The sequence below is a fragment of the Scardinius erythrophthalmus genome (genome assembly GCF_964197995.2).
Source record: "Scardinius erythrophthalmus genome assembly, chromosome: 23".
Lineage (NCBI taxonomy): Eukaryota > Metazoa > Chordata > Actinopteri > Cypriniformes > Leuciscidae > Scardinius > Scardinius erythrophthalmus.
In genome coordinates, this window is record NC_138243.1 from 4,383,877 (window position 1) to 4,399,493 (window position 15,617).

Consider the following 15,617-nt stretch of genomic DNA (forward strand, 5'->3'; position numbering starts at 1 on the left):
AGTTGCAAAGTTAGTCAGTACTAGAATGTCTAAAGTGGACCATTGAAATAAAGTGTCAACTAATAATTTAATTAAAATTCAGATATAAGTTAGTAAAATGGGTGCTTGTTTTTTTCATTGAGATAAAAAAAAATGGTATGCTGGACTTCCATGTGAAAAGACAAATACAGCAAAGCAAATTGAAGCATATTACCAAATCTGTGATTTACTCTAACATATCGCTGATCATCCAAGTGCCATCTGCATGTTGTAAAATACAACTGTGTAAAGAGTTTGAAAAAGTATTGATAAAAGCACCAAAAAAAGAGACAATACAAGTAATATTTTCAGATAAAAAAAATTGCGCCATGCTAATCCACAATCAAAAGAAGAAATTCTTATTTTGTTAGTTTGTTTTAAATACTTGAGCCTTTAAACTTTAGACTGCAAATTTAGGACAAAATTTTGGAGCAAATTAAATCTGAAAAAGAGCCTTTAAAAGAATTAGCTACTCAGTTTGTTGCTCATTCACACTGAACTTTGATCAAGGAAGGAGGGAGAGATGAGGTTTATGAGAGAGAGAGATTTGGTTACACTCTAACTCTGAGAGAGAGAGAGAGAGAGAGAGAGAGAGAGAGAGAGAGAGAGAGAGAGAGAGAGAGAGAGAGAGAGAGAGAGAGAGAGAGAGAGAGAGAGAGAGAGAGAGAGAGAGAGAGAGAGAGAGAGAGAGAGAGAGAGAGAGAGAGAGAGAGAGAGAGAGAGAGAGAGAGAGAGATGTCCTGGCACCTTGAGCAGCTTGAGCGCTGTGATTGGTTTATTGTGTGAAGCCCGGCCCCAGTCCCAGGCTCCTGTGAGTCCCTCCAGCACAGGCTGAGACCGGTTCTGTGTGTGAGTGAGACTGGACCTGTGAGGTTAACATGCTGCTGCTTATGCTCCTCATCCTTCATCTTCATCTTCAGGCGCCCGTCACTGCATCTTCATCCTCCTCTGAGGAAGACGGGAGCAGCGAGAGGGATGATGGGGAACACAGTAAAGGTGAGTATATCTACTTTTTAGCAAAGTTCTGCGGTCTTTATTGAAAAGTCAGTGAAGTAAATAAAAACTCTAGAAGAGCTAAAACAATGTCAATCAAAAAAGCTTGACCTTTTAATATTTAATTAGTTTAAAGTGTAGTCAAATAGTCATAGTCAAGTTGATTGCAGAAAAATGATGCATACGAAGCCACAGAAGTAGCAATTATTACTGAGAAAAACTATTCATGCTAAATTAGCAAAAACCGCAAATTATGGAAGTGAGATAATGAATGTTTTCTCCTGCTGACTTCATCATGACTGTTGACTTTGGGTGGTTACTGGCTTTCATCCATGTGTATGATCATCCATCTCTTTGATTTTAACACAACAGGTGCATTCTGGGATATGATATAAAATTTCACCTTCATGAGTAATTATCACCTCAACACCAGCATGAACACATAACCAATATTATCTTTAGCAGATTTGATGTAAATTGTACCTGGAGATATTTATTGCTTTGTTAACCTGCCGATTATCAAGGGAAGGGTGTGTATTTACTATGGCTTGTTGCCAGTTAATGTTTGATTATTGTTAGCTTATTGTGAAATAGCTCATGAAGCAAGATGTCATTGATAATGAGTGAATGGAAAAATGAAAAGTGATAATTCAGCAAACAGGAAAGTCCTTCTTCCATGATCACATTGATACAGTAAGTCAGAACACTGCAAATATTTAAATTCCTCCATAAAATCAAAGATGCAGTTAGCAGTAATGAATGAAGACAGAAAGACATAAATCCTGCATGAAACTCTTAAAGCTAACCTTTCTTGCTATGAGTTTAGTGAGTGCCAGTGTGTGAGACATTCATCACATATTCCTGGATGGTTTGTGGTTTCTTGTGGTTGGAGAGCGTTTGGTCTACGTGCCGCTCTGAGAGTACCAGCGTCTCCAACTCATCGCTTCCCATACAGACATTCTGACACAAACCTGACAGACTAGAACAATCCAAAATAAGTGGGATATTTTTGAGTTTGATCCGGTTCAAAAGTGTCTACCTGCTGGATAATCCCTGTCAGGGCAAGTGTGCGTATGTGAGTGAGAAAGAATGTCTGGTCACATGAATGAAATCTCCACCGTATTAAATCTGCGTCAGTGGTCCAGGAGGGAGTCGGGAATACAGAAACTGCTGTACATAGAAATGGGGAAAAACAAACAAATGAAGATGCCACATGAATAATTAAGAATCTAAATGACAAACTCAGATTTCCTGTGCTACAGTTGTGAAAGCACTGCTGAAACTTATAAAGCTCCATAGAAATAAAGTTTGTGCCTGAATTGCATCAAATCTACTAAAAGTCAGCATTAAATGGAAGCTGCAATAGTCTTTTCTCCTCTATTGTGCCGTATATATCCGAGTGAAACGCTTCTGGAACAAGATCAGATGTGGGCGGGGCTTGAATTTGTCTGTGGGGAATTGATTGGATGATTGGATGGTTGTGGTTTGCTATTGGTGGATCTCATGTGAGTGACAGGTTGTTGCTCCGCCCTCGTCATCAGAGAAGAGAAGAGAGGAAGTTATTCTGATTCGAGATTACCAGGAACATGAATTTAAATCAATAATTATGTGCACTGATAAATCATTTATATGATTTGTCAATTTTGATTTCATGGTGACTTTAATTTGCCAGTTTCAAAATGAATCACTAAATGGCAAACATGGGCAGTTAAGATATTGAATGCGATGCGAGAGTGATGTTGTTCTGGATATCAGCATCACGTCGGGTGGTTTGTCTCAGTGTTGGGCATTTAATGCACACATAGCCACGGATTTGCCTTTACGTAAAGCTCACAGGAGTTTGATCTAGTTCTGACCACAAAAATGACCACAAAACACACTTCACATAAAGTCATCATTATGACTTAAACTCTATGATGAGCTGATGAGCAATCTTTCACACTGACTCACACACTGGCCATGAGTGTTTCCACATCTGTGTGTTTGCAGAATGAGCATCTGATTCTCGAATCCTTTTCTTGCCGTGGCCTGAGCGTTGAATTTGTTTAATGCATATCAGGTTCGGCGGTCATCTTAGCGTCAGGCGTCTGTCCTGCAGCACATAATGCTCACATTGACTGCGCCGAATGAAGGAGGGTTTGTGTGAGTGCGCTGATGTGTGTGAATAAGGAAAAGATACTGTCTTTCTCAGTCCTGCTCAGAATGACCAAACCTGTTCTCACAGGCCTGGATTGCTATTATTGCTATAATTGTCCAAGGACTACTAATTTCTAGAAGTGCATTAGAATATTACAGTAATAGCTGATATTATTGCTGTTTCTCATAGTAAGTCATCAGGGGTAAAAGCAGCAAAGCTAGTTCTTCTGAGTCTTCTTCATGTATTTGCAGTGACCAGAGTTATTAGGAAAGAGCCTTATTAACGGTTATTAAAATAATTTTGATTGTATTTCAAGATGAACACTTACTGGACTGAAGCAACTCAGGTTTGCTTGATTATCCAGGAACCATTTTATAGAAAAATCATGAGCAACAAATATGATCATCAGGCTTTTGAGGAAGGTTTATTTGTTCATCTCTCAATCATCGCTGTATTGCATTGCATTATATGTTTTAAAACTACAGAGCTTTGATTATTAAACTAAGCATTGAAATATCATCTTACTAAGACATATTATTGGCAGATATAGAGTGACGAGTCTGATGACTGATATTTATATGCATTAAGTATCTGCTGTACTGTTATAAAGATATTATTGATGTACATTACTAGCATCAGAATGTCCTCATGTCTTTGGTCATGTAAATATCAGCATCTACAGCAAACTGCATATTTTTATCTGCATAGTTTTCCTCTGAAAGTTATTTTTTTTATTATGAGCTCCATATTCTCACTATATCATAAAAGTCTGATGTATAAAATATGAGTTTCAACAAAAAACACATATGCAATTTTTAAAAGAGGTTTTTATAAAATATTTAGTCCAAAGATTCATTAAAAAGGTCAATTTCAAAAACTTTGATTTGTCTGACTTTTTTTATATGTCAGGCTTTACAGGGTTAAACATATTAATGGATATTTTGATGACAGCTAATTAAAATGAATCCTACTATACAGTCAACACTATTAATTAAAAGCATTATAATTCTGCAACCCTGATCAAGGAAGTTAAAATTTAGCATGTATAGACTATAAGTTTCACATATTTGATATACACATGCTCTGTTTGGCTCTGTTTAAAGAGTCTACAAGAAGCATATTTAATATTTAGTATTTAAAATTTAATGAATGAATTTACGCATGTGTTTTTCACCTACACTCCGCTCTAGTGTTGTTGGTTATTATTTTTACTTGATAGTGCTAGTAGTGCTACTATGACTTATTTCCAGTGATGAAAAATGTGTGCAAAAATGACTAGCTATACCAGCAAATAAGACAAAAATGATTACACACACACACACACACACACACACACACACACACACACACACACACACACACACACACACACACACACACACATTTTTCCAGTCAAGTCTTTCTTTCCTGATATGATCTCTTTCCATTCTTCACAGGTTCTTCTCATCAGAACAAGTGGGGTTACCATGGTAAATATATACTATTACTGCCCACAATAACTTTGTTTCCTTTCCTTTTCCTTTAAATAGCTTTCATGAGTTTTCCTTATGGTTTTGCCATAATTAACTGAATTTCAAACTTACTAGCAGACAGTCTTACTAGTTACAGTACTTTAATGAGTCATGGAATCGTAATTTATATTATTTGGTTTAGATTTTTTAGCACCTATTTCATTGTATAAAAGACTAGATTTTTCGTACAAATAAATTTCATAACAAATGAAAAATGTATTAGTCAAATCAGGTCAACATGGAATCAAGGTAAGCAAGGTGTTCAGGCTAAGCTTGCAGTAGCTACTCAAGTTCTTAGCAATATATTATGCCAATACTTTATTGTTTGCTGCTTTTATTCATGCTTGCACTTTCAGTTATTTATCAGTTGTTCAGTTGGTTTAATGTTTGTAGACCTATTTGTTGAACATAGCAGGATTTAGTCTGGTAGCATTCTGCCACTTTATTCACTTGGGAATGAAATGTGCTTGTTTATTATAGAGCTCTTCATGGCCCTGTCACCCTCCTGTATCGCTCATAAAGCAAACCAAAGAGCAATATCCCATAGTCAGTGTTTTATACTAAACTAGATGTACCGCATTGCGGTACAAAATATGACCGCCGCTCAGGCCTGCACTGGCTTTCCACAAAAATAAATGACGTGGAGTAATTTGGCTGTATTGCGTGTTTATGTATATACCTAAAAAAAGTAATAGTATGTGCATGTCTGTCTGTGTGTGTGTGTGTGTGTGTGTGTGTGTGTGTGTGTGTGTGTGTGTGTGTGTGTGTGTGTGTGTATGTGTGTGTGTGTTTGTGTATGTGTGTGTCTGTGTGTGTGTGTGTGTGTGTGTGTGTGTCTGTGCGTGTATGTATGTGTGCGTACATGTGTGCACGTGTGTGTTTGTGTGTGTGTGTCTGTGCATGTGGATTTGTATGTGTGTGTATGGGTGTGTGTCTGTGCGTGTGGATGTCAGTGTGTGTGCATGCTTGCGTTTCTTTGTATTCCTGCATGTGTGTGTGTGACAGTATCATCCTAAACCAGCAACCCTTCGCTCAACAGCACCATCTACAGGCCGATGAGTGTACAGTCACTAAATGTGCACATAAATGAATTTATTTTATACCCCCCCATGGATGAAATTCTACAAAACTTAGCAGAGGATACCCCCAGAGGATGTCAAGTTAATCATACACATGAAATATGGTGCAGTTCTGAACATCTCCACTGAAGATAGGGGCGATTAAAGCAGAATAATATTGCATTTTCATTTTTTATGGGAGGGGCGCAAATCACAAATGAGTGATTATGGGCTAGGTTGATGTGGGCCCTTAAGCAACATACCATAAAAATTTCTTCATCCTCGTTGCCACGGTTCAGGTAGTTATTTAGGAAAAACTGCATTTTTTTGGGTTTGGGGGGGCCCAGCGCGGGGGGGGAGTGGCCCCCGGGGACCAAACGAAATTTTTCCGTAGAAGTCTAGTGGGGCTACATGCCCACCAAATTTCATGTTCCCCGGTGCTTCGGTGTCCCTGGTATCGTTGACGAAAAATTTACGGGGGCCCCAGCTCAGGGGGGGAAGTGGCCCCCGGGGACCAAACGAAATTTTTCCGTAAAAGTCTAGTAGACCAACATACCATAAAAATTTCTTCATCCTCGGTGCCACGGTTCAGGTAGTTATTTAGGAAAAACTGCATTTTTTTGGGTTTGGGGGGGCCCAGCGCGGGGGGGGAGTGGCCCCCGGGGACCAAACGAAATTTTTCCTTAGAAGTCTAGTGGGGCTACATGCCCACCAAATTTCATGTTCCCCGGTGCTTCAGTGTCCCTGGTATCGTTGACAAAAAATTTACGGGGGCCCCAGCGCGGGGGGGGGGGAAGTGGCCCCCGGGGACCAAACGAAATTTTTCCCTAAAAGTCTAGTAGACCAACATACCATAAAAATTTCTTCATCCTCGGTGCCACGGTTCAGGTAGTTATTTAGGAAAAACTGCATTTTTCTGGGTTTGGGGGGCCCAGCCCGGGGGGGGAGTGGCCCCCGGGGACCAAACGAAATTTTTCCTTAGAAGTCTAGTGGGGCTAAATGCCCACCAAATTTCATGTTCCCCGGTGCTTCGGTGTCCCTGGTATCGTTGACGAAAAATTTACGGGGGCCCCAGCGCGGGGGGGGAAGTGGCCCCCGGGGACCAAACGAAATTTTTCTGTAAAAGTCTAGTAGACCAACATACCATAAAAATTTCTTCATCCTCGGTGCCACGGTTCAGGTAGTTATTTAGGAAAAACTGCATTTTTTGGGTTTGGGGGGGCCCAGCGCGGGGGGGGAGTGGCCCCCGGGGACCAAACGAAATTTTTCCTTAGAAGTCTAGTGGGGCTACATGCCCACCAAATTTCATGTTCCCAGGTGCTTCGGTGTCCCTGGTATCGTTGACGAAAAATTTACAGGGGCCCCAGCGCGGGGGGGGAAGTGGCCCCCGGGGACCAAATGAAATTTTTCCGTAAAAGTCTAGTAGACCAACATACCATAAAAATTTCTTCATCCTCGGTGCCACGGTTCAGGTAGTTATTTAGGAAAAACTGCATTTTTTGGGGTTTGGGGGGGCCCAGCGCGGGGGGGGAGTGGCCCCCGGGGACCAAACGAAATTTTTCCTTAGAAGTCTAGTGGGGCTACATGCCCACCAAATTTCATGTTCCCCGGTGCTTCGGTGTCCCTGGTATCGTTGACGAAAAATTTACAGGGGCCCCAGCGCGGGGGGGGAAGTGGCCCCCGGGGACCAAATGAAATTTTTCCGTAAAAGTCTAGTAGACCAACATACCATAAAAATTTCTTCATCCTCGGTGCCACGGTTCAGGTAGTTATTTAGGAAAAACTGCATTTTTTGGGGTTTGGGGGGGAGTGGCCCCCGGGGACCAAACGAAATTTTTCCTTAGAAGTCTAGTGGGGCTACATGCCCACCAAATTTCATGTTCCCCGGTGCTTCGGTGTCCCTGGTATCGTTGACGAAAAATTCAGTAAGGTGACGGAAAAAAAAAAAAAAAAAACTTTGACAATCCCTATATCATAATGAACCACATGAATGAGAACCTTAAAGGATTAGTTTACTTCAGAATTAAAATTTCCTGATGATTTACTCTCCCCCACGCCATCCGAGATGTTCATGTCTTTCTTTCTTCAGTGGAAAAGAAATGAAGGTTTTTGAGGAAAACATTCCAGGATGTTTCTCCATATAGTGACTTCAATGGGGTCCAAGGGTTGAAGGTTGAAATGTGAGTTTCAGTGCAGCTTCAAAGTCTCGACACGATCCAGCCAAGGAATAAGAGTCTCATATAGACAAACCAGCGGACATTTTCTAAAAAAAACATTTATATACTTTTTAACCATAAATGCTCGTCTTTGCAAAGAAATTCAACTGTGTCCTGAAGAAGCTTTATCTATAGTGCTTTTTTGTATTTAGTCCAATACATTTGAAGAATACTGCTGTCATTAGGCTCTGAACTTTGAAATGAAGTGATATTGTTCAGGCTGTTATTAATGATTTTCATCGCCTCAGATCAGGACAGTTGGCCATCTGCGTTTGAGCACTGCAATGGAAAGTCTCAGTCTCCAGTCAACATAGACACTCGTAAGGTTCTCTACGACCCCAGACTCCCTGCCATTACACTGGAGGGTTACGATCTCACCGGCTCCCCCGCTCTCACACTCATCAACAATGGACACACATGTAAGTCAAGGCCCCGTCACTCCAAACGCAAGAGTTTCAGCACGGACAAATGTCACATATTCACACCAGAACAAAACGTCTCTGGAATTAAAAACAGGGACGTTTTAGTTCAGCTGTCAATATATCAATGAAATAAAAATGAGCACAATTCCAGTTTTGCCGATCGTAAGGCCATTGTTAGTTGGCACAGGTTTAATTTTTTCTTTAATATCTCCTGTGGAACAAACATTAAGATAATGAAACAGTGTGTTATAAGTATGTTTCTGCTCAACAAACAATAATTTTATATTAAAGGCAGGGTAGGTAGGATTTTTCTACAAAAAAACATTCCAATTTTGTTTAAACTGTCTTTATATACCAATACATAATTAAAATGTAAGTACTCTGAAAAATAGAGTATAAAAATCGAGTGTCTGTAGACCTCTCACGACTGTTGTAAACACAGCTCATTATTTCCATTCACTCCACCCCTCCCTTCTGAGCTCCTTCCAAAGCCACGCCCCCAAAACACATGGACGTGCGACGCCAAACGCTCAGGCTCAGCTGGAAGACGCATTTATTTACCTGAGACGAGCGGAGAGGAAGGAGCGCAGTGCAGGCAGGCAGGCAGCGACATCATGTCAGAATCACATGTAATAAAATAAGTAACTTTATCACTATGAATATAAACAAATAAGATGGCTTTTAGTACTCACTATCAAGCTAGCATATCGATACTGGTAAAGTTTAAAATATACTTTGTTTGATTCGGTAACGAGCTATATTTATAAGGCAAAGCTAACAGGTTGCATTGATACACGTTTTTCCATGTCAGCTACACTGTGATGAAGGTGAATTTCGTGTAAGATTCATAACATATACAGTGTTTTGCATGTAAGAGTTTCCATGATGAAAACATTGTTGACTCTGATGAGGACTAACGTTACACTCCGGTGACAAGTACCGCTTCGTCGGTTCGAGGACAGGTCCGGGGTCGAGGGCGAAGCAGAGGAGGTCGTTCAAGAGTGCGGCCAACCAGGGTCCGAGGAAGTAGTTTTTGCCTTGTTTGCCTTCGCTGACTGCATATGCAGGTGCTTTGAATTTTGAATGCTCTTTCTTTGCCATAATTTTACTCTTCGTAGGTTCCGTGCCTCTCTTGCACTCCTCAAATCAAACGGGTGCGCGCGCATATGGGCAGATCTAGCAACAGGGGTGGTAGCCATGGTTGCGAGAGTGACAGTCGCCCAAACCAATCAAGTGTTTCGTCCCGATTTTTATACTCTCTTTTTCAGAGCACTTGGTATATAAAGACAGTTTAAACAAATTTGAAAAAAAGTTTTTTACAAAAATCCTACCTACCCTACCTTTAAGTAACCTAAATTTTAAACACGATATTGCAAGTTACTTTGTGTATTTTTGCTTCACCAAAACTTGTTTAAAATGAAGTCAATGCAATTGTTAAAAACAAAAAAAAGATTTTTTTTTTGAAAAAAGACTTCATATAAAGTGTGACACTTTTGCCCTCGGTTGAAACCAGACTATTCTTCTGAATTGTTTCACTTCTTTGTATTGCTTTTGGTGTGAAAAGTCCACCATTTCGGTGGCATATGTTGACTGTCTGAATGTGAAATGCGTGTTGTTCTGTCCCTCTGCCAGTAAAGCTGAGTCTGCCGAGCAGCATGCGCATCATGAGCGGATTTGATCAGGTGTACGTCGCAGCCCAGCTTCACTTCCACTGGGGAACCACAGAGGTCCCGGGTTCAGAGCACACCGTAGATAACGTACATTTCCCTGCTGAGGTGAGCAGAGATGGAGGCCGTCTAATGGTCTCTGTAAAACTATAGCCGCTTTCACACACGCAGCCTTTTCTGGAAAACTACAACGACCTTTTATCGTTTAGAAATCATGTTGAGAAATCACTTCTGGCTTTTTCAGCGATGAGAAGGGATGCTCTCTCTGTGAGAACAAAGCTTACCAGTTGGAGTACTTATGAAGTCAGGACTGCTTTAGGCCAATCATAAAGTTCCCATATGGATATACGACATACACTATTTCTGTTCACAGCAATGCCTGTGACTCCAACAGGTGGTGAAACTGAAGTGTTTTGCTCGTCTGGGCATGTGAAGAAGTTTGTGCTGCTGTGTGAACGCTTTCACTAAAACGACAGAAAGCTGCTGTTTGTGTGAACAGCGGATAGTAGGCCTACGTTTAACAGAAAAGGCAACCCAGCAATTTTAAGGTGTGAATATTAATGTGTTAAAGTGTCTAATGTAAAGCAACAGGCAATAAGAGCAAATATCATGGCATTAATTGTTTTCCGTATGGATTCCCAAACTGATCTCATGAGAAACCATTTGAACGAGGTGACGATATCATGTGAATTCATATGATGTGATCCGTATGAAGATTTGTTTTTTTCTTCATAAATGTAAGCATGAAGCTCCAGCCCTATACATAACCGTTAATGGGCTGTATATGTAGATCATACAAAAACATGCAAATGGGATTAATATAATGTGTTTTATGTATTTGTTCAACATTTTTTACAACTTGTTTGCTGTTTTAGAATAAAATGTTTTACATTTCATTTTTGAATTAAAAGTTAGGAAAAGAAGTTGATGCATTACAGTTCACACATCTAGCAAACGCATTCTTTTGCTTGGAGTTTGACATTTGGAGATAATTTAAAGGTGTAAAAACACAAAACACTGACTTACAGATGTTAATTCTAAAAGAGTTTCCACATCCCTAGTCTCCCCAATATCTCAGCTTTCTTTTACAAATTATTCCATCATTAACTCAACTTCTCCCTAAAAATCAACACAGAAAAAGTCTGCGGATTCTTTCTTTCCTAATCATGAGTGATTACAAACATTGCAAATAATGTGTAACATATTGCATAATACTACGTTACGACAATTTCCCCATTTCCCCAGATCCATGTGGTTCATTATAACTCCAAATATGCAAATCTGACTGAGGCTGCCAGTAAAGCTGATGGGTTGGCAGTGTTGGGAGGATTCATAGGTGTAAGTCTTTTGACTAAAACATTTCTGGCTTTTCTAAGCAGCAGAATGTTGTTTGATTAATACCAATAACGTCTTTGCAATGCGTTTGTTAATATTTTCTTTTGACTTTTTCCTCGACAGATTGGCCTGCATGAAAATGACAACTATGAAAAGATCCTGTCTGCTTTAACAGACATCAGCATAGAGGGTAAGAAACTGGAACTAATGCCACATTTATACTGAAAGGGTGGCACAGAAATGCTTCTGAAGTGGCATTTAGGGGGACTGTTTAATGCTGCTCAGAAGTGGCACAAATCACACTTAAAGCAGCACTCAGTAGCTTCGGGATTTCTTCGCTGTATTCTCGCTTTTTGCTCGCAGGTTTCTCTCTAGAGCTCCCCCCACAGCTTCGGAATAGATATTTGACAACACTGTTGTAAAAACTCTTTGGTGATTCTCAGACACCAGAGGCTAGTAGATCAACGACATCAAAGCAGATGGGACATTCTTTAAATCGTCTTCTTCCTTCGGGTTCGAACAGCGTGAGGGAGCACAATAATGACAGCATTTTAGCAGATTTCTTTTGGCCGTAAAGCAATTGTTTACATCGCGAGACCTGATATCACGCGATACTTCCTGACGCGGCGGCCGGCGGCCCGCCGGCTCAAAGTTGCAAGTGCGGATTTTCCGCTCACGGGCACCAGGGGGGTGCGAAACGACCACCATTCAACCCAAAATAAGTAATATAACCAATCCAATGACTCCGAAGCTGTTCAGTTAAGGTAAAAAAAGTTACTTAGTTCACCTTTAAATTACAGCTGTATTCAGAGCAGGTATCAGGTTAGTTTTACCTACAGTCACCAAACTCGGTATATATATATTGTTCTCATCAAGCCGGACAACTTTCTAATTTACAGTCATTAGCTCTGACCAACAGGAAGTCAGATATTCTGTACATTTTATAATGTGGATTCTGGAATCATCTCTAATTTTTAACTACTGCTCCAAAGGGCTTCATACGATTCACACCAATCTTTCTCAATATGATGCCAATATATTGAAGATGCTAAATTGTGAACGGGTATTAAATATATTAAACAGTGTTGCCACGGCAAGGGATTACATTATGGACAAAATTGCGAAACTGGAAGAGTCTTATTTCTTCTAAATAATACATTTTTACTATTTAGAAGATTTTTTACTAATAAAACACATTTTATTATTTTTTATGTCCAATACATAATTACTGCTTTATGTGTATATTATGCATATATATATATATATATATATATATATATATATATATATATATATATATATATATATATATATGCAGATTTTGTGCTATCTGGATAAATAAGATAAAATGTAATACCTATTAAGGCCTATTTATAAACAGGGTTGAGAAAAGCCTTGTTGCTGAGAACAGAGTTTTCAGACATGATTACTTTTATTAGCTATTGCATTTGGATATATATTTAGACATTATCAAAGACTACTTTCTGTCACAGTTTAGATTTTAACTCCAACTGATCCTTTAATCTCATTCTGCCTCTGTGTGTGTGTGTGTGTGTGTGTGTGTGTGTGTGTGTGTGTGTGTGTTTGTGTGTGTCAGTCTGTTTTATACTGTGTGGCTGTTGGGGTTCATGGTCATAGTGGCACCAGCTGCTGCAGTAAATATGGCATATTCAGTTGATTTTGACATAGTTCTTTTACATATACCCACTTTAAATGCATATTGCCCGTCATCGCTGCTTGCAGCTATATTTTAATTTTAGTTTGGCTTTTATGTGGCATTGTGTCTTTACACTGAATTCTGAGCAGGCACTCAGCCTTAACTCGTCTGTGTGAAGATGCCTTAATATCTGTGAACAAAGAAAAGCATGGCTGATGTTTCTGAAGTGGAAATGCATTTTGGTCTAACCTGATCTAATGGTCTTTTTGTCAGAGTCAAACACTGAGATTCCTGGTTTTAATGTGCGCCATCTTCTGCCAAACAGCCTGGAAGGGTTTTATAGGTACAATGGGTCCCTGACGACCCCTCCGTGCTTTCAGACGGTCAGCTGGACTCTGTTCAATGACTCCATCCGAGTGTCAAGAAGACAGGTCAGGCTATTCTCACGGCCTCATCTTGAACCTTGTCAGAAACAGGACATTTATATGGCAACTCATCCGAATCACTGCGTTCTTCTTTCTTCTGCTAGCTAGCGGCATTGGAGAACTCGTTGAAAACTGAACACAAAAAGCTTCTGTCCAAAAATTTCAGAGCGTCACAACTTCTGCACGGGAGAAAAGTGCTGACATCTTTCCGCACGGCATCCACTACGCCGGGAAGTACGTACAATCTACATTAGGTCTCTTCATCAGGACCTGTGTTACATTAAAAATGTAGATTAGTCTAATATAAATTCGAAAAGTAAGACTGATTAGCTCTTGTTAATCGCCAGTGGGTCACTAGTTCTTAAGACACAGTCTTAACTTATGTTAATGCAACTGGCCCCTAGAAGTATTGGAAGTCTTGTTTATGAAAAAGGCTGAATATCTTTATGTTAGAAAAAAGCTTCATGATCAAATTAAGCATATGATGCGTTGTAATTATTGTGTACATACACGTTGTTCTGCAAAACTCTTGGTGACTGGGTTTTTGCTGTTATTGGGGTTGGAGTAGGGTAGCTTTAGGGTTAGGGTTCATTCAGTAGTGTAATTACATGAGATTACATGCAGGTGCTTTGACTTTATGTACGATTTATGTACACAAGTGATTAAAAACACCTAATATTAAGTGGCTCTATAGTGTTGTATCTTTTTAAACTCAACAAACATCGAAATGCCACTTGGTTTAATATTATTTCAAGAAAATATTCAGTAATGCCATTGATTTAACTACACTGACTATCAGACGAGAACAAATTTTGAATTGAAGTGAGCTGGAAAATTACACTAATTTTGTAACATCAACACAACTAAAACGAATCCAAATCGAACTAAATTGAGCCGAATAATGATACTATTATCTTCTGCAGAGCTGCTTTACAGCGGAAATTAAATTAATTTTACAACATTAACACTCTTATTTTCCTGTTTTATACTGTGAAGCTGCTTTGAAACAATCTGTGTTGTGTAAAGCGTTCTAGAAATAAACGTGACTAGACTTGTAGGTTTAGTATAATGGTCTAAATACTTAGTGAGGTCAGTGTAGACAACATGCATTGTGCTGGATTTGGCTGTTAAATAACACATATGATGCTTAATTCACATTTATCAGTGTATGTAGATAAAGTGTTGCTTTCCACAGAAGCCAGAGAAGAAGAAACACAAGACAACAATGTAGAGAAAACTAGTGGAGCCGAATGTAAGAATCTATCATTTACTGTAGTTGTGTAATGCAAACCTGATTGCAAGTCAACTGGAGACAATTTGATGTTTGTTGACAGGGCACATTCTGGCCATTACGTTTGGCGTTCTCCTCGCCGTCACACTGCTGGTCTTCTCCATGTACACATATCGACAGCGGAAAAAGTACTCAACGTATGTTCATGCCCATCTTCATATTCATCACCACTTCATTTAAGAGTTTTTGTTTGTAAGTTTTACTGCTCTCTGCTTTCTGGACTTCACACGCTTCTCTCTCTGTCTCTCTGCAGGTTTAAAAAAGACTCCAAGCAAAATGTCATTTATAAACCAGCCGCCAAAGACATAGATCAAACCTCTGTCACTGTCACATGAGCCACGTTTATTCTGAAACTCTTGTGTCTTGTTTGTTTGTTGAGGAATGAGTCTTGAAGTGAGATTTTGGAATGAATTTCCCAAATTAAATATGGTTTGCAAATTAGTAGAAGCGATTGTCTGTGATTAATCTTATAATTATGTTGTATAGTTGTATGTTCTGGTATGTTGTACTATGTCACTGTATGTGTCAGGATATTTTTAACACACACTCTTAAAATAATGGTTCCACAAGGGGTTTTCTCAGAGGGGTTTTCCAACTAATGGAAAGGAAATATGATAAAGGTTCTTTATGGAACTACAGATGCCAATAAAGAGCCTTCATTTTAAGAATGTAAATGTGTCTAATATTTAATTTTTTTTATCATTTGAATTTAGGAAATTAATCAGATCGTAATTAATATCAAGTAAATAATATTTCATTCATCCACCCACGAAATGTATTGTGGTATTTTAAGTTTGATAAACTCCCAGCCTACATTCACAGACAGTGACTCCTGCCTTCTTAGAGGACAACAAACTGTGATTCACTCATTATATGCTGACAATTTC

At 39.3% G+C, this 15,617-nt stretch overlaps 1 protein-coding gene across 1 annotated transcript; it reads left to right on the forward strand.

Moving 5' to 3' along the window:
• Positions 1-896: 896 nt before the first annotated feature.
• Positions 897-15,065, forward strand: ca9 (carbonic anhydrase IX; the record flags this gene model as incomplete). Its single annotated transcript, XM_081355312.1, has 11 exons — positions 897-1,014; positions 4,585-4,617; positions 8,182-8,352; positions 9,988-10,130; positions 11,268-11,360; positions 11,481-11,547; positions 13,288-13,445; positions 13,544-13,673; positions 14,635-14,691; positions 14,774-14,867; positions 14,984-15,065. The coding sequence occupies 11 exons, from the start codon at positions 897-899 to the stop codon at positions 15,063-15,065; spliced, it is 1,146 nt and encodes a 381-aa protein (XP_081211438.1).
• Between the last annotated feature and the right edge of the window lie 552 nt (positions 15,066-15,617).